Raw genomic sequence first — 20719 nt, forward strand, 5'->3', positions numbered from 1 at the left:
ACAACTTCGTTTTGTGCTTACAATTTGTACCTCCTAACTTGGTCATTGTGCCTCCACCTGGAATTAAAAGTGATATATAAATAAAGTTTTGCTTGCTTGCTCAACGATCAAAATTAAAAATCAAATTAAAACATTAGGTCCAAACTGTTTTTCTAGACACAAACATTTGCGTTTATTTTGCATACAAATACGTATATCCTCCTGTGCAATAAGAGGCAGAATCATGTCAATGTAATACTCACATGATTAAAATATAGGGTCTACTGTTCATCTGCAGTGAATGGATAGTTAATTTATGTCATTTTACATCTTGTATTTGTCCTTTATTCGTACCATTTTATCATATCTTCTCAGTCACTGCTGATATAATTAGTCCTTTCATCACTTGAACCAGTTCATGACATGATTCTCAAGTCTAGTTTCTAGTTTGAGTACATAACTCGACAGATCTTCATACATAATGTGCCAATGCTTCAGCTTACGACACGTCTCAAAGTCTCAACTCACAGCTTTCATTATCGTCTCAATGTAAATGTCAAATGTAAAAGTGTACAGCGGTACAGATTAACCCAACGGTGTGCAACGTAATTAATGACATTTTTTGACCTTTATCAACAAACAGGAACATATAGACTGCATCGAGTCTTTACGCTTTCCTTCTTATAGCTTTGTTTTTTTCCAAATAACCCACCCACTGTGCGTCTCAAGAGGCTCTCAAGATACAAAGTATGATCAATTTATCAACTAAATGTGAACAAAAGTGTGTGAGGTATATCCTGACATGCAGTTGAGAAAAAATAGTTGGAAGGGTCCTGAAATTCCAGCTGGCAGGTTTTTTCATACCAGTATTGGCTGAGTTTAGAAATCTCATTTCACAGCAAAGTAATCATTGAATCAATGATATTGATCAGCAGCTGTCAGCTCCCTGAAGATATAGTATTTTGTGATATATGGCAGGAAAATTGTCCTCAATTAACACTAAAAGCTTACGCCATTGCCATTTTTATTTTTGTGAAGCACTTTGTTATAAAAATCGCTTTAAAAATAAAGACAGACTGTGTTATTTGTGCATCTCTTTGAGGTCGTTTCATGTCTTACTGAGGTAATTTTGTTTTTAAAGGTCGTTTTGTGTCTCTGTAGTATGCTATGTCTCCTTGTTGTATTTTCTGTTTGTTTTTAAAGGTCGCTTTGTGTATCCTTGAGGTCGTTTTGGGTATTCCTGTGGTTATTTTGTGTCTTATTGAGATAATTGTCTCTTTTGGGTAATTTGGTGTCTCCCTGTGGTCTTTTTGTGACTCTTGGTGGTGGATGATTTAAGGAACTTTTTGGTGGTTTTCTGTGTGTTTTTGGTCAATTTGTGTCTCTGTGTTGGTTTTGTATCTCCTTGAGGTTATTTTGTGTGTCTCTGGGGTTATTTTGTCTCTTACTGAGATAACTGTTTCCTCTGGGTAATCTTGTGTCTCCCTGTGGCCGTTTGTGTCTCCTTGTGGTCGATGTATGTCTCTTTATTGTTGTTTTGTGTCTCTTTGTAATTATTTTGTGTCTTTTTGTGTCTCTTTCATGTCATTTTCTTTCTTTTTGAGGTCATTTTGCTCTTGTGGTTGCCATTAATTTGTGTCTTTATGAGGTCATTTTTGTATTTGTGTCTTTGTGGTCGTGTTGTGCCTTACTAATCCAATTTTGTGTCTCTTTGATTTCATTTTATGTCTAACTGAGGTAATATTATGCCTTATTTGTTCATTTTGTGTCAATCTGAGGCCAATTTGTTTGTCTTTGTGGCCATTTTTAAGGTCAATTGTGTGTTATGTAGGTAATTTTATGTGTGTTTTGGTCATTTTGTGCCTCTTTAAGGGAGTTTTATGATTCCTTGTTGTTGTTTTGTGTCTCTTGCTAGGTATGTGTTAATCTAAGTGATATCTGGTGAAGGCCGGGGGTTGCGGGATTGGACCTGACTGGGCACTGCCGAGTCAGCCTGTTAAGTAATCCATCCATGGCGGCAAAAATTCCCATGTTGCATTCAATTAAATTTAAATTTTAGTTTGTGGAAGAGACAAATACTGCAAGCAACAAACCTGGTTGTGCTGAGTGCTGAAAAAATCTTTCATAATTGGTAATAAGCAATAGTGCCGTATTTCTGAATGAACCTGACATGAAAAAAGCACGAATCGAGGCCAGATCCAATCATACCTGTTCAACTGCAAAAAAAAAACACCCAAAACAACTTCACCAATATCTATTCTATTCTGCTTTCAACAAATTGGATGAAGATTTGCCATCTAGAAACCAGCTCATGAACACTAATATCCCTCCTCTCTGTCTCTTTGTGCATTCAGTTCTGTCCAATCACCACTAGATGGCAGGCATGCTATGTGCCGCCCCTGCCGCCTAACGCCCCTCTCCCTCGGCTGAGCCTAATGGCATGTGGCGGCTGGTGCCTGTGAGTAATGCCGCAGGAAAATGCGTTCCATAACCTATTGTTCTTATTGGAAAAGAGGAGGAAGAGAGGAGAGAGACACAAACAAAACAAACAAGAAGAAAAAAAAGAGGGGAGAAGATAGAGAGAGGAAGAGCAAACGAGTGACACCAGGCGAGCGCTGTGGGTGAGGCTTGTGCGGTCCAATCTTCTGACAGGAGGGTGGGGAGGTTTACTGGGAGATACAGAGGCAGAAAATGGTCTGCTGATGTAGTTGGTGTATTTAACACTTGTGCAGACACACAGCGACACAAACAGAACACATGCTCGGCTCGCAGATGCACAAAAGCTCTTTCTATGCGTGAAAATGCATCATTTTTTACTGCTTTAATGCACAAATGTATTGCAGAACCTGAAGGCTGACTGACTGATTGGTCATTGTGCTGCATGCTGCTGGATCTGTTCCTGCTAATGAAACTGTTTCTCTCGGCTCAATACACACATCAATGTCCAGCCTAACATCGACCTTGTTTTTGTTTTCCGTCTCTTTGCAGTTGTTTTGTGTCTTATTGAGGTAACTCTGTGGTGATTTTATGTCTTTTCTGTGGTCTATTTGTTTCCTTGTGGATGATTCGTGTCTCTTTGTAGTCTTTTTGTGTCTAACTGAGGTTATTTTGTGTCTCTTTGAGGTCACTTTGTGTCTTATTGTAGTAACTTTGTGGTGATTTTGTGTCTTTTTCGGTTGTTTTATTTCTATAGGCGATTTGTGTCTTTGTGGATGTCTTGTGACTCTCTGTCGTATTTTTGTGTCTTACTAAGGTCATTATTTGTTTTTTGGTGGTTTAGTGTGTTGAATTCATCAATTTATGTCTCCTCTTGGTTGTTTGGGGTCTTTCTGTGGTCATTTCGTGTCTCTTTAAGGTCATTGTACGTCTCTTTGAGTTCATTTGGTATCCCTCTGAGAAAATTTTGTGTCTTACTGAGGTAATTTTGTCTTTTTTTGATCGTTATATGTGTCTGTAGTCATTTTGTGTCTCCTTGTGGTTGTTTTGTGTCTCCTTGTATTGGTTCAGTGTCTCATTGTCGTATTTTTGTGTCTCTGAGAATATTTTCTGTCATACTAAGGTCATTTTGTTTCGTTTTTTTTTGTGGTTATTTTGTGTCTCTTTTGGGTCATTTTATGTCTCTCTCAAATAATATTATGTCTCTTACTAATTTTGTCTCTTTTGGTCATTATGTGTCTCTGTGATCATTTTCTGTGTCCTTGTCGTCGTTTTGTGTCTCCCTGAGGACATTTTGTGTCTTTTTTTAGGCAATTTTGTTTCTCCTCATGGTTGTTCTGTGTCTCTTTGTGGTCACTGTATGTGTCTCTCTGTGGTTGTTTTGCCTCTTTATAGTAGTTTTGTTTCTTGTTGTGGTTGTTTTGTGTGTCTCTTTAAGGTCATTTTGTCAATCAATCCCCAGGTTAAGCCAATCTTTAATGAGATCAGGAGTGACTATGAAAAACAATAATTTTTCTTATTTATGTTGCTTTTGAATTTTAGGAAAACTTAAGATGCTGAGCAACACAAAACAGCCTGACTAATTTTCCCAAATAAAAGGGTCTCCTGTGAAGCTAATGGGCTGCAATTAGCCCGAGTTAATGACAGAGAGCCACAAATGTATTTTACAAATACGAGAGACAAACAACCTTAAAAAGTACAAATGAACACAAAACTGCAGAAATAAAGCAGCTTTTGTGGTAATTAGATTCCTGCTGATGACTTTTTCCTGACACACTGTATTGGACCGCGGCCTGCAGGCAGGAAGCGAGCGGATCAATCGGCATGAAGGGCTGCATATAACATCTCTGAATGCAGTCGCACACACAGCAGGGCTGAGTGTGTTTTTGAGGGTGTACAGTACACAGTGTGACAGCGCAGCGTGGGATCTGTGCAATGCATGCAAGAACACTGTGTGAAAAGTAGCAGAAATGTAAAGATCGTCCTCATCTAAAGAAAGTCAGCCAGTCTGTTGACGTCTACGGCCATGTGTATGTGAGTAAATCTAAACCAGGGATGTCTGTTTCGGGTACATTTGCTTCTGATAGCCTGACATCATTAACTAGGAACTTGCTGGTTACTTTAAAGAAAAAAATGCACGAAAGACAAGAGGCCTTTTCTTTTGGTCAAGCAATCCATTGACACAGTGAGCTTTAGTGCTGTATTTCAAGGTGCTACTCATTTATGGATAATATATGATATCATACAACACGATACGGTTTGATATGATACGATATGATACAATCTGATATGATAGAACAAAAATCCAAAAAGTATTGCAACTTGCATTGCAATATTTTAGAAAAGCTGCTGTGAAATCAGGCATTTCAGGCAGCAAAAAACACAAAAGCAGCCCGTTCTCATTTCGAACTCACAAAGTAGTGCCGCTCGCTCAGTGTGTGATGCCAAAAGGCACCTGTTACGTGCCCATGAAATGCCGTTGGATGGCGTTCGCTCAGAACGCGCCTGGACAGAACTGATTGTGGTGTTTTATGTTATGCCGGTGGACAGATGGATGGATGTGCATCCACATGAAACATGCACTGGCAGTGTCACTTAAGCTACCGGTAATGACGAGATATAAGGAGCGTGACAGGGCAGGAGGGTCAACAGATGGGTCCCACAAACAATGGACTTTCATGCAGGAGTCCAGCGTTTGCTTCCCGTCTGAATGTAATGTTTTTAAATGTACCCATGTGCCGTTTTGTGTTTTTCTTTACCTTTCTTTATTTTGCAAAATCTGTTTATACCCTTGATTCTTTCCCTTCTCCAGTTCATCGTGACTTCCTTTCTGCCCTCCTTACTGCTCAAAGGGAGCTGCTATAAAAGCAGGGCCACCCGGGTGGAGACGGGAAAGTGGGCAAAAACATTATCGTCTGTTAACCGACCAACCGTTTACTTCCTTTTCCAAATCTAAACTTTTATACCTCAGTCTTTAAACTATTGTCATTTTCCTTTAATCCCTTTTTGTTCTTTGTTATCTGTAACTGTCTGAAAATTCAGATTTAAGTCAACTTTAGTGCATTTAACTTCCATCTCTCCTCTTGGATTATCCTAAAAAAACACTTCACATATACAATAGAACCTGGTGCGGTTTTCATCCTAAAACACAAATATATACACGGCCGTCACCCTGACACCCACCCACACATATAACATGTCAGCACTGCGGAAAACAGAGAAAAGAGAGAGAGAGAGAGCAAAACTCATTTGTCAATGCCACACCCAAAATCTACCTCCTGTGCCCCCTCTGTGCATTACTTTCACATCCTCTACTTTCTTTACTCTGCTTTTTTTACTCCCTAACGTTGGATAAGATGAAAAGCAAAAGACTTTTATTCGCTGAAAAAAAAAAAAAGAGAACGGGGGTTCGGCTGGTGGTATGACTCATGTGAAGCTTGATTTCTAGATCGTTATATCCTCCTGAGAAGCTTCTGAATACAGCTCGTACAGTAGAGGGAGAGGCAGGAAGCGGTCTCGCTGGAATTTACTTTCCCTCGTCTCCCCACTGCCGGCTGAATAGGGGATCCCCATTAAAGTGCTTGTGACCTTTGGAAGAGAGGGGCAGGGGTTTGATTGGGCTTTTTTGTCAAATTGGGCACGCAACGAGCACAAGCACAGCGATGGCCCATTTACTGGCTGCAGCCACTGAGGCGGAGAGCGGCGGTGCCCACACTGCTGATGCTATGAGTAGTGGGCTGCTGCAATGGGGTATTTATATTTTAACCGTCTTTGGACAGATGCTGTAAAATAAATAACTCATTACTGCACACACTTGTAACAACTCAAATCCATAACTTTTACAGAATTCAAGATACAGAAAGATGGCTGTGTTTGTGTGTTGGGTGCAATAAAAATGATTATATTCCTTTCTGGAGTGATGAAATTAGGCTGTTTATACACTCACTGTATTAAATAAAATTTGAATTTCAGCTTTAAAGTTTCTCCGTGTAGAATTTTAAAGTAGCAATAATATCTTTTTTGGCTTTCTGCTAAGGTTGCTAGTGGGTTTATTAAAGTTTTTACTTTTTTGATATAAACAGCTCCTCACTGCTGCAAAAAAGCACTGAACAAAAAGAGAAGTTGCACACTTACATGTTGCACAATATGCTAAAATGCTCTGTATCGCTGATCTGTTGGGTAATAATCTGTGTGCTCTGTTCATCTCTTTAATGTTAAGGTTAGTTATTTGATCAGTTATTTCAAAATAAAAATATTAAGGAGCAAGTTAGCAGGTAACAGGTTATATTTAAACACAAAACTAAAGATAGAGACCCTTCCCATCTCAAACTCAGATCCAATCACATTTGATCAAATATATACTGAGTTTATGTTACTGTATTTCCTATTTCTTGCCTCAAATGTCTGCAGAATCAAATTTTAGTGTACAGTTTAGCTGTAGTACGAGAGTTTGTGAACATAAAGTGGGTGTCAATGGAGACTAAGAAATAGAAAAGAAAAAAGGAAAAGAAAAAGAATTCAGAAATAGAAGGCATTACAAACAGCTATTGAAATGGCCTCCTCATTGGCATGGGCATGACATGGTCAAGTCATCAATTAAAATGTTGAAAAAAGTCATACTATAGCATGTGAAAAAAACGGTCAAAAAATTATTATTTCCAGATGTTGATAAATGATGTTAAAATGTTGAAAAATGGCCCGTTCCAGTGCAAACCGCAGACATGGACAGTAACGTCTCCTACATACGATTTCAGCAATCTTAGAAGTTTAGTGCAAGCTACACTGTGCAACATGGATCTAATAAACGAAAATCAAGTTTGATGTATGCAGACTGTGCAATGACATCACCTACTGAAACGCAGGCTACGACGTACGTCCATCGACGTCAATACACAAGAACAAAACATCATCAGCGTGCATCATCCACCTGTACCTCCATAGTATTAAGAGCAAAATGTAAACAAACATGAATTGAGCCCTTGCTATGATGGCATTTATGTGTGCCGGGAAAAGAAATTGGCATGCCAATTTTGCAACGAGAGCTTTAAGTAAAAAAATATTAGCATCTATCAGCATTTAGCACAACATGCCAAATAAAATAGGAGGTCAAAATAAAATATGAGCAAGGAAAACAACAGCAGAATGTCCATTTGACATATACAGTAACCAAATGTAAGTATTTCATATCCAAAAAGGAGTAGGAGGAATTTAATTAGAAAAGAAAAAACAAATATTCACAATTTCTGCTCCAATATTCACCAAACACCCCTTGAAATAAACAAATGGCCCCAATACCAAATGGCAAAAACAAGAAATGTCATGCTTCTTTGTTACTGGTCATCCAAAAAAACTTCTCACTGCCACTAACTGTCTTTTCCACATCTGGCATACCATCCATATGTAAAAATGCCACAGATAGCGGCTTAAATGCACTTTGTCAAACCGCTGGATTTATTGTCTCTCACTCTCTCTGAGTGCTTCAGATATTTCAAAATGGCTCTCTCCATTTATATGTGCATAATCTTTTGTCAAAGACTCTTTCCTTCTGATGTTATTCTTCACTCATAGGACCCGTCATCCTGAAATCCACTTACAGCAACCTCTTGTCAGAGAAAATCAGACAAAACGACATATGGAAAAGTAATCAACACTCATGCACCAAGCATCCATCTGCCCTCTCTTCTTTTATACCACTCTTTTTATACCCTGTTCTCTCCATCTCTTCCTTTGTCTTGTTACTGTGCACCCGTGGGAGTGTGAAACTGCCTGAGCCAGATGTGGATTTCTACATCTGCGTAGAGACAAATGCACGCTGCAGCATCACTGTCTCAGTTACATGATAGGTACCGAAGCAGACAGACATTTCACTTTCGCACATTTTCACATGCAGATACATGTGGCTGCCTGGAAACACACTCCTGTAAATCTGTATGTTCATATATGTGTCAAAGATCCAGCCGTGTTTGTCTCCACCCACCTTGTCACTCCATGACGCGAGAGCGATGATTTGTAGAGCAACAGCGGCGAAGCTCCATTTGTTTGTCAGATTCGAGTAATCATAATGGATCCATATATCAGGGAGAGCCTGAAATAAAGAACAGAAGGACAGGAGAAGGAGATACAAGGAATATCAGGAAAAGATGTAGAAAGCAAAAGCAGCGGTGTCAGTCTGCATATTTACATAAACATGTAACATGGTGTGGTGAAAAAATGATTGAAAGCAAGCGTCAACCTGAAATGTGAAGCCAACGCCAAGTGGCCATCACAGGAACTGCGGTTCCTCTGATGGCCACTTGGGGCTGGCTCCAAAAATGAGTCATTTCACTTATACTCCCCTGACAAGATGCCTAAACATACAGCAAAAAGGCCCTCTAAGGAGTCAGTTTTTCTGGTTAGTACATCTTCTTTAGTGGTTTTAAGCCTTTTGTTTTTGCCAGCAAAACCTAGCATTAGCATTATCACAGTTATAAAAATGCTGTAAATGCACCATGATAACCATGTTACCTGCTAGGAATAGGGTTACCTCCACCCTTTTGTACAAATAAGGTCACCTCTGTCTCTGAAAATCCAAGATAGGACGGCCAAAATGCCAAGCTCTTAGCTTCGAAACCACGGATGTAGAAAAAGAACTGGATCCAGCGTTGGGAGCAGGTAACTGCTACTATTAAAGTTACTCAGTAGCACATGAAGCCAAAAAAAAAGTTTGAAATGACCCAGATTTACCACATCACAGAGAAAGCAAACTCAAGAGTGACCGACTTCCGCTGGTCAAGAGGCTGACTTCTGGTTTAGCGCTCTGCTAACTTGAACAATGACAAAATAATTTAATCATGTGGCTCTAGCAGCACTTTCAAAATGTTATTGGACGTGTTACAATTTTGCTTGTATGAAAACTGCTACATAAATAAAGTCTCATTGATTGATTGATTGAATCATTCCCTAAATTCAGTAATACTTTGCATAGTTCATTATAACTGTTCATTCAATCAAGTGACTTTAGTTCACACAGAAAGGCACCAGCACCAGGCGCCACACCAGCATGGACATTTTTCTCAAAATGAAAAGACTGTTCTGCTGTTTTGTGTCTAACTTTATCCGGCTGATGCTTTTAATCACCACATCAGCTAACAGTGTAACTCAGACGGTGTTTAATATATGAAGCGTCATATCTATTTCATATGCACACACACACACACACACACACACACATACCCACATAGAGGCGCATGTGTTAATCTGAAGCGACACTGACTTTAATAGCCACTTTAAATGTCTTTATTATTTTAAAGCACTTTATGAGTTGCCCCCGGCTGGAGGAGTACAGTATGAGATCCGACTTGAATCACGGCAACAAAAGCTTGTGCAGACTCCTTTATGTCCCTCCTCCCCCCTCGTGCCATTTGCAGGTTGCAGGATAATTCTGGTTTATTACAGTTTAAAGTGGCTTGCCACAGATTTAGTAACACACTTCCATAAAATTGGAAGAGATAGAATTTAAAAAAAAAGAAAAAGCAATGGTCAAAATAGGAGTAACGGTGGCAGACATGTCCTGGCTTTTAGTCTGGAGTGAGTAACGCCTCAAGACAATTGGATCCTACAATGCCCATAATGCACCTCAATATCATCTTTCATTTGACCCTCCCTGTGTGTCAAATGGCTTTATCTGGCAAACTCGACAGTTTGTAACGCAGGCTGTTTGAATAAAAGTCTCCACATAATGAGGGTTTTTTTACAGGCTTCCTGCAGCTTAAAGCAAGTATGATTTAAGATCTTTTAGGACTTTTTTTTTGTAATGCCAATCGGAATAAAATATAAGACCAATTTCGCAAAAACCAATACTGGAGAAAAAAAAGAATTAAATTCTTAATTTAAAAAATGACACCAATTACTCTGAGGTTTTACAATAATTTTTAGATTAATGAATTCAATGACTATAAAACTTTTTTTTGAAGCTTTCCTAGAAACCTGACTGGACACTAAGCTAGATCTTAGTGGGTTTTTTTGTCCAGTTGAAAAGGGGCTTAACCCTGTTTACTGGTGTATTTGTGACCTTGAATGTGAAACACGAGTAAAAAAACACATATTCGTCTGCTGCGGAGCGGTGCACATGTTTTTGGTCTACTGGCAATGGGAAAGGGGTCTATCAGCTGTTTTTTTTAGCTGGATTTAGCTGTATGCACACATTTTAGAGGAAAAAGGGTATAATAGGCACTTTCAGTATAGACAACCATATGTGTTCAAACACACGCCATCACACTCAACACTTACACAAATGCACCAGGCCCGAAGCCAATTTCCATCTCTGCATTTCTGCTCATCTCTGGAGATTCTGCACCGTCTTTTCTCTCTTTTTCTCTGCACAAGCTGCTGCGTTTTTAAAGACCTGTAAGTCTCCAGTCATGGGGATGCACCACCAATCAATGAGAAGTCTATCCACCGTGGAACACACAAGGAGAGAGAGGGAGAACGATTCAGAGGTGCCGTCTCGGTAAACACAGGTAGTCTAACCCTGTTATGACCTTGCATCTAATCAGTATTTTGAATGCGGCTCATGTTTACCTTTAATGCATGACTTAAAAGCTGCTGAGGCTGTAAAATGCATCCTACAGGTCATTAAAATGTGAAGACACTTCCTTATCCTGATGGTTCTTTAAAAAAAAAAAAAGACTTTTCATTAGAAGACTGGCACAACAAATACACGTGTCTAAACTGGAGACAGAGGAAGATTACCTCCACTGCGCCACGAGCAAGTGGAGAGAAATCTCACAGACACATCCGTACACTTATCAGCTCCGAAATGACACAATGCTGGTACCAGGGGGACTTAAATATTAATTCCCAGCCTGGTGAATATAAAAATAAATCCTTTTGCTAATCGTGCCGGGAGATGCTTGACGGCGGTAAAAAGGTTTTGTGTAAATTACTAAAAGATTAGTTCCTCCTCTGGTTTATCTACAGGTCCAAACCACAGAGGTGCATTCCTCAAGCACCTAAAATTCCTCTGTAACTTCCAGACAGGAAATATAAGGATTTACCACGTGTGTGTGTGAGTGTGTGTGAGTGCTGTAAATGTCCCAGAAGCTCCTTTGAAATCCAGCGATTGTCTCTGGTGAAACAAGATAGTGGTGGTGCTTTGAAGGTGCAAAGCTGTGACAGGATGGTATTACCTGCGCGAGATATCGCGACGCGGGAAGTTTTTGGCCAGTTGGACGTTTGTCACATGTGACGAGGAGATGCTGTTTTTTTTTTTTCTTCATGGGATTAGAGCGCATTAGTCAAGGTGGGTGCCAGTCAAAACACACCCAGTTGTATTTACTTATTTATTCTTAATCTTTGGCAGGAAATAAACATTTATTGCAAAAAGACAAATTTAAGCTTCTTTCTCTGTCACGTCGCTACAACCCATAAGCACTGATTACCGGCCCGTTTAGTGGACATTTTGCTTTGAACTTGGAGATGAAAAAAGTATATTTTGAATCACAAACTCAGCAAAAGCACTGTAGCAGATTATGCCATGCTTAAAGATTCTGTATGTAGCTTTCAGGAAATCCTTGTTATGAGTGACACCTCTCTGTGAGGCCTGGAAATACTGGAAAATAAATTATAATCATATTTGGAAAAATGTTACTATCTGTAATGTTCCTACTATTCATTTTGACCATTGGCTCAATGATACTAAAGCTTGCCAATTGCAAATTATTTATGTGTGGTAATATGTGGTAATTATTAGCTGCATAACATTACAGCTAGCTGACTTGTCTTATGTTACGGTTAGCTCGTTGTCGCTCAGTTAACTGTTTATCTGTATTTTAGGGTTTAGGCTTCAGGTAGCTCATTAGGCTGGTTTCTATTACAGATTTGCACAAAACTTAAGTGATATTTTTGAAACGTCGCTATGCAACTTCTCCTCTTGCGATAATATTCCAAGACGCATAATGATAGATGTTCAAAACATTAGCACGTTTATTTTTATTGCAGCGACCACAGTAGCCGTCGTAATATCCAATCGAAGGCGACGTAAGTGTGTTATGTGAACGATAATGGAAAGGCGAGTTATGCAATGCAATAACAACTCTTTTAGCGCCTGCCGCATCATGCCTGAGGGATCATATAGCCATAACATCATGTGACCTAGAAAAGCCAAAAAAGCGTTTCCATTGCAATTTTGCTTAACATGGCTTTTTCAAACGCCTGAAACACCACCCCATGCAAGCGTAGAAAGTTTTCTGCAATGCATAGGATTTATTTTCAAAATTGACATGTTTCCATTAGATGTATTTTATATTCCCAATTTCAAGTTGCACTATTTGAGGGTTAATGGAAATCCGCCCATTGGCCGCATTAAAACTTACATTATTGTATTTTTTGGTTGTTTGTTTTATTTTTATTTGTCCTCTAGCTGGGTTATGTTTTCCACCTTGTATTTGTAGGCCTAAGGGTGTGTACTGTGTGTATTGCACTGTTTTATGTATTGGTATGTTTTTATGTATTCAAAACCCAATAAAAATATTTTATTATTAAAAAATGGCCGTTATTCCCCTTTAAGTTGTTTTACAATCTGTTCACCAATTCACCATAAAAACTGGCTAATGTTAAAAATTACATACAGAAACTTTAAGGCCTCCTTCGGATATAATATACTGAGAGGCCGCTGAACGATATGCTCAATAATGAAACAGCCTATTTGCCAGGATGAGACAGTTATAATATCGTAATAAAAAACAGCCTCCTCATCTGACCAGCATCAGCACAGTTCTGGGTGTAAAAAAAAGAAAAGATGTGAAATTTCCTCCTTTTATGTCAAGATCTGCTCCCTGTTGCACATAAAAGTTTATGAATAGCTTTTATGCTCGCTACACTTGAGTATATAGCCTTCTCTCTGTGTAAAAACCTCAACCACTGGCTTCTTGCATGAGTCAGAGCTGATCAATTAAAAGCTTATTGATCTGTTACGGAGGCGGCGGGAGAAATAGCAGCAGGAACGTGGGAATTACTTTGCCACATAAAACCTCTCCCGATCCCACCTCCTCAACGTTAAATACACACTTGGAATTAATAGAGGATCCGATAACATCAGCGAAGAGGCTTTAAAGCAGCGTACATGCTTTCTGGTGTATGTTACTTTACATTTTATATATGCATATTCAAGGTGAGGTTGTTTTTACCCTTTGAAAACTGAGCAAGTTGGCTTGATTTCTTTCAAAAACATGCAAAGTACGATAAAATAAATTACCCAAAAATGAGCAAGAAATTAGTAAAAAAGTACAAGAAATTGGCATGAAATACTGTAAAATTGATGAATAAATAAATAAGTACATCAATAAATAAATAAAAAATAAAGGGAGGGGAGAAAAAACAAGGCAAACAAAGTCTTGGAAAAAAGTGCTTAAAAATTATAATAATTCTAGTTGACATATTTTTAAAAATGCAATTATGAAAATAGCTTTTTTCTTTGTTTTCCCCAGACATTTTTCCCTACCTTTCTTAAAAATAATTTTCAAAATCTACCACTTTCTTGCAATTTGTGAACAATTAATTACCAAGTTGCTTACTGCCTCTTTTCATGTTTTCTTAAAAAAGAAATCACACCAATTTGCACAGTGTTCAAAGGTTTAAATTCCTCTGAAAGACGTCATGTGGTGCCGCTCCGGGTTTCAAAGAGTTAATGAAAGTGTTGAAGGTTAAAGAACAGCGCCTTCTCAGAGCAGCTTCTCCGTGAAATCCGTACGTTTTCCCTGAGAATTCACCATGAAAGTGCTATATTTCCACACACAGGCATGCATCACTCAATATCGTATAGATTACAGCGTCTGCGCACACTTCTTTTTGATGCCTCTTTTAGATACGGATAAAGAGCTTAGGCCTACACACCTTTCTTTCAACCTCTTCATCCCTCGATTTTTCTTCTCCCTCCTTTTGTCACTTTCTCACCCCTCTCGAGCGCAAACAGAAACTCGCACACTCGCGCACGCACACACACCCCTGGAGCTTAATTTGCAATAGAAGACTACTTCATTTGAATGTCTTTGATGTAGCGTGGCTTTGCTCAAATGAAGTATCTGATCCCAATCCCCTGGACACATCCACGTGGGCATATCTGTGTAACCAACCAACCCACCAGCATCCCCGTCCTGCTACATGCTCCTTTTCTTTGTGTTCCTCACCTACAGTTCATACGCCATCCCCTCTTCATACCCATCACCCACCTATCCTTTCAGCCATCTATCCAATTTCATTCATTTACAGTTTTAACAAGCATGCTTACGTGCCTCGTCATCCGGGTAATTTATGGAGATGGAGTATCAGGCTCGGGCCCTTGGTGGCCACATGGCCTTGACATGTTGCTAAACTCGTCTTAAAGGTTCCATATATTCAATTTTGAACATTAAAGTGGCAGCAAACAGCTATTTGTTATAAAGCTGACTTCACATCAGAAATATCGTATTTACGAGTTTTGAGCACATGTATGGCCCTCCAAAGTCATAATTATAAATGGGAAATTTGGCTGATAACCTGAATTGCTGAGCTGTGACGTTTGTGTGATGTTTCAGGGTAGCAGAAATGGCAGACAGGGTAAACAATTAGGGTAAAAAATACTATATATGTGGTTATTTGGTTATCATTTATTTATAGTAGTTTCACATTTTAGTATATGCATCTATTAGCTCTATTAGCAATCTGAGAAAGCGTTGCAACTACGTTTGCAATACTTGTCCAACAATTTCATTGCAAAAAACGGCTAAAAACATTGCAACATGCGTTGCAATTTTTTGGCATTTCCACTGTTGTAATCCCATAAAAGGGCTATAAAATCTCAGAGGGATGTAAGTATTTTAAAGTCGTTTCAAGGCAAATACGGCAAGACTGATGAGACCCAATCAGGATGCAAACGTGAGTGTCTGCGTCATTTTCATCAAGTCTATTTCTCCATGTCTAGACTAAAACACAATCCTAAAGTTCTCTGTCTGAAACAGGTTCAGCAGCATTTTCAAAAGTCTCCAAATATGCCAGAGTAGTGTGGATGCTAAGTGTAACTGTATCAGTTTACAGATTTTACAATAAAAACATCTTCGTGTGGATGCATCCTGATATAATTATGTGCCTCCAAAAGACACAAATAAACAAGCAAATCCAGCTGCAGCCTAACAAGGATATTAGAGCATCCTCAAGCGTAGGTATTCCTTCCACTGTGAACAAAACGGGAGCATAGAGCTGAAAATGTGCAGATTAAACAAACAAATGCACTGGTATTTTCTAGGTGCTCGAGGTGCATGCTTTGCTGGAGTGGCACAGAGCGAGAGTAAATATACACATGCTCACACATCCAGTCTCAGCACCATCTTGTGCCTTATTGGGGCTAATCCAGTGCGTACACCCTGACAGGTTTGCAGATGCCCCTGTATACTCCACCGCCACTGACGAACACAGAGAGCCCTGCTGAAGTGCTCTTTTCAGAGCATGAGCACGCAGCAAAATGTGTTAAAATGACCAACATGTGCAAACAAGCTGGCAGCCAGCAGCCCCACAAGTACTAATTATGATGATGAGGGAGTGGGCAAACGCTGAAGCATATTAAATGGCATGTGTTGCACAACAATATTAGTGCTGTGCTGTTAAATCATTTGTTAGCTTAGCGCAAAAAGTCTTTTTATTAGGGTTACCATGGTGAGGCTGTGACCCAAAAACAAAGACTGGTCTTCAAAATCCAACTAAATGTAACAGTAATAATGATAAAATCAACATTATCGTTACATAATAACGATTCGTCTCCAATTTGCGCTTCAGGTATCCTTCTATATATGCAATTTACATTCCAGCATGCCGCTACCGTACATCAAAGCCTCATGCTGTTCCTGGGGTTGAGTTGTTTAACGGTGTGCACTTCCTTCTGGGAGGTTTTATGGCTGGCGGGTAAAAATAGAAATATAAAAATGAAAAAAAAACAAACAAACGAAACTGGTCGCAACACGGACTGTGAATTAGTTTGAGTGGCCGGGTCACGATTACTAAAAAGAGACATCGCTGTTGAGTTTTTCATATTGAGTTTGTGGCGCTTTCAGCACCGCAAGCTATATGTTATTTAGTTTCATTATATTGGAGAGAAGGTAACCATCTCTACGGCCGATATCTCACTACTGTAAAACTCAGCAACTCAAATTAAAGCAATCTGATAAACAGCACCACAGGCAAGAGGAAAAAAATATATTTTTGATTTGGGGGTGATTTTTCCTCCTTTTAATTCAAATATTAAATAACATGAGATCTAAACAATACTTGCGAACGTGGTACAAAAAGGACAAAACATCTCAAAGGAGATATTTGATCTGATCTGTCTGGGTCCTTAATCAAAGGGACAAATTTCAGAGACCCCCCGTGTGATTTCCACCTCAACTGTCATCTGTAAATGAGAAAATCTCGCTTGCGCTTTCTGCCACAACCTTTTTGACCTTCGAGCGTGTACACAAGGCGCCCTCTCTGAAGTGTTCATTCAGCGGGTCTGTGTTTGAAGTGCAGAGGGCGACATTCGCCGGGGTTAAACGGGGTGGAGAGAGGGTCAGCATCAAGTAAACCATGAAAGGAGGCGACACGTTGAAGTGTCTTATCATAAACACTCCTTCTGGGCCTTGATTATTCCTCTAGGCCGTGGACACTGAACCTGTCCTTTGACTGGAAATCGAACACGATTTACAGTAATTTGGATTTATCTCGTCTCTTTAGATCATGTGTGGAAAAATCTCTGTATTCGCACTCAAGTGCTGTCGCCATAGCAGCCATTTTATGCACTTTAATTTGTTGATTGCTTCTGAATTTTCCCTGCTCGCATACCTGATAGAGAAAAGCTGCCCTCTGGCTCCACATTCGTTAGAGGCAGGGATTTCTGGAGTTTAGTTTTGATGTTGTCTGGCCTGAGTTTGCTTGTTTACCTCTGAGGACAAAGGGGCGGCTGATAATGTGGCAGCCGAGTCATGGCCGCTGGCCCTTTTTGATGAGGAGAAAGGTCTGTTTGACTAATTACCCTGGTGGTCAGACCGCTTGTTTTTTCCAATGCCACATTTTCACGTCTTCCCTCTCTCACTCAGGTTATTTTTCTCCTCGGTTCCTGGGCACACGCGCTGAGCCATGACATCTGGCGCTGATATTTGCATTTGAATTAGCGCTCCGAATCACTACGTATTGATTACCTGCAATTACCTTTCTTTTCTTCCTAGTTTTACCATTTGTTAAAGGGGTGTTTTGACTCCTTTCAGGCGGTCATTTCTCACCCCTCCTATGTTTTAGTTTTTCAGAGTTTGGGCCGAGCTGCAGTTCACCTTTACCTCAGGTGAGTAATGCAGAAATCATTCTCTGACGTGAAATCTATAATCTGCAAAGTGGATCAAATTACTCGTAAATGCATCAATCAGCAGGGGGTTATTGATGGCTATTGCATTGGTCTGAAGGGGAGGGACAGAGCAAAATACTATATTTATAGGGGAATAGTACGATCACTCACAAGAGTCGAAGACTGGACAAAGACAAAGCTCTTCGGTGTATTTTAACAATTAATAAACGTTGATGATCTGACGTTTCATTACGAAAGATCTTTGTACAAGTCCTCACTTTCACATGAAAAACACTACGTATGCGTCAAAAGTTCAGGGCTTTTTTTAAGCACTTTTTGTTTTCCTATAAGAAGTAATGCACCAAAATTAATACACTGCCCATGTAATGCATAACCGACGTATTTTGAAAGGCTGCGATTCCATGATCAATGAGCTGATGTCATCCCGAGAGGTAAAGATATGAGTAAGTTCGGGGTGTTGAATGGTTAAAAATATTAAAGGACTTCCCTCCGGAGAATGGTTTTGGGAGCTGTGTGAACGTAAATTGAACTTTGAGTCATCTTGCGTCTTTTTTTTTCCCCATAAAACTAACCTCATTTGTGGGGGATAATTTCTAGGATATCATCGGACCGTTGTAGGTTGGCATGTTGAATAGTTTGGAAAAAGAAAATAGTTCCCACATGAAACTGCTCACAACAAGGTCTGTGGATTATGTTGAGTAACCGGGTCATTATTTCTGGAAAAAAACATTGCTGTTGAGTTTTTGAAATGATTTTTTTTTTTTTTTGGCGCTTTGAGCACCACAAAGTGCCATCTGGTTCCAAAATATTGGAGAGTTAAAAGACATCTCTACAGCCACTATCTTCAACACTCTGTAACTCAAAACTATCTAAACCTAAATCTACAGCTAAGAGGAAAAATATGAATTTTTATTTTTGGGCTACTCCCCTCAAAATACCAATTTTGTACAGACAATGCAGACGGCTTAAAAAAGGCCACATCACATGACATTGGAGCTCGTCTCCACCACAGACGGACACATTATTATGCCCCAAATTGAAATGACCATTGCTATTCTCTGGGCTCACAAACCCATCCTGGCCTTGGCGTGGCCATTTTCAGGAAAGTTGGGTTCCATCTTGTCTCCTGATGAAGAGCTTTGTATGGACCACCTGCGCTCGGGGTCTGGACAAGCTCAACTCTGATTGCAAGGTGGATGGAGCACATATGCAGCCAGGGAAGCGGCGCCATGCCGGGTTTAAGTGGCACTTCAACATGTGACGCACCCTGGCTGTCCACCTAGACAGCAGGCACGGGATTGTCTCGTTGAAGGACACGGAGACGCAAACAAACCAGAGACTAAAGCAGAGAGCGGTGAACGAGAACAAGATTAAATGTTTCTAATAACTGATTTCTCTCTCTCTGTCTCTTTTTAAGTGTTTCTCTTTGTAACACTGTGATTAAGCTTTAATTTTGGACCAAAGCGAAGCAGCGACTGATCGTCTCAGGATGATCGTATGTGTGTTTATGTGTGTTGGGACAGATGGTGTCTGTGGGGGTGGGGAGTGATAAAGTGCGTATCAGCCCAGTAAAGATAGTATTAGCTGGGAGAGCTGCAGGTGGTTCATCATGATGTTTACCCGCTAAACTGCTGACTTATGTCCCAGGGTTAAAAGAGACAATTTTTATCTACTGGTGAGTAGAAGGTGCCATTGTTTTCTCTCTTTCTGCCTCTTTCTATATATCGAAGAATGAACTCTAAAGATCCAAAAGTACTGTTCATTTGTTTAAGAGACGTGCAGCTGCACTGTGTATTGATCTGACATAAAAAGTGGACTTTGCACTGACCTGAGGGTGAGTAAATGATGACAAAAGTGCTCAAATTGTCCATTCCTCTGCAATAGAAATGATCTGCCAGTGCCTACATCGGTATTTTTGCTCATCTCCAAATTCTTCATATCTCTAAAAATCTGTACAACCCAGGCTAAAAGGTTATGTAAATCAATAAACCATAGTAATTTATTACGTTGTTTTTTTTTGTCCTATAAAATTGCACTATAAACTCTTTCTGCTGCTATGCTTGTATATTACAATGCAGTCTTCCTGCCTTTTGCATATTGCATCATATTGCATATATATATATATATAGTGTATATAGTAGTATATAGTGTATATATATGTATATATATATATATATACACTGTTTATATACTGTATATATCATATGTATATACAACGTGTCCTATTTTTTCTCTGTTACATCTTTAGTGCTGTTCTTGGTACATATTTACTTAATGCACATTTTTTTCTTATGCATTTGGTACTTATTTAATTCTATGTATGCATTCTTTATTTCCCCTTTGTACTTTATCTTGTACCGAGGGTATGGAGCGAAATGTGTTCTCGATTCCTGTATGTTTAACACACATGGCAGAATTCATGATAAAGTTGACACTGAAATTGTGCTTTCCTAAAATACATTAAAAAAAATAAAGCTGCAAAAAGAGTTGGAAGGCTAAGTACTCTTTCTGCCTAATTGAGAAATTCTGGATTTTGCCCTGTCTGCCACTGTTGCTTGCAGTAGGCGGTGTGCATCAAGAACTTATTTTGCAGTGATCCAAAATCATTTTGTGACTGGCCTACCTTTGACTTGACTAATCTGTAAAGCACTTTGGGTTGGGTTTGGGTATGAAATGTGCCATATAAAAAGAAATTTGCATTGCCTTGCCCATAACCAATGTGATCAATGTGCTAATGGGAATAAACAATAGTCATTTTGAGGTACATCCTTATAATGTTTGTTTTCCCTAAACCTAACCTTCATAACTTTATGCTGAGTACAAAATTGTCATTCGTGGGGTGCTATTTGTATATTATACGAACGGTTGTATGACGATACATTGATGTGTCCCAACAATTGCTACCAACAAAATTTTTTTAGTGTTTTTCCTCATTTTTGCCATACCAGAAAATGTCTTGTT

The 20719-nt window shown here is 39.3% G+C and overlaps 1 protein-coding gene across 2 annotated transcripts in view; it reads right to left on the reverse strand.

Annotated features, from left to right (window-relative positions):
• Nucleotides 1-20719, reverse strand: part of LOC121961945 (uncharacterized) — a 266687-nt gene that overhangs the window by 70583 nt on the left and 175385 nt on the right. For both annotated transcript variants that reach the window (XM_088073625.1, XM_088073624.1), the window contains exon 6: nucleotides 8393-8500. In XM_088073625.1, the coding sequence (XP_087929751.1) occupies nucleotides 8393-8500 (108 nt within the window). The remainder of the gene's footprint in view (nucleotides 1-8392; nucleotides 8501-20719) is intronic.

Source organism: Plectropomus leopardus, chromosome 23, assembly GCF_026936395.1.
Source record: "Plectropomus leopardus strain MGB_pleo_1.0 chromosome 23, ASM2693639v1, whole genome shotgun sequence".
NCBI lineage: Eukaryota > Metazoa > Chordata > Actinopteri > Perciformes > Serranidae > Plectropomus > Plectropomus leopardus.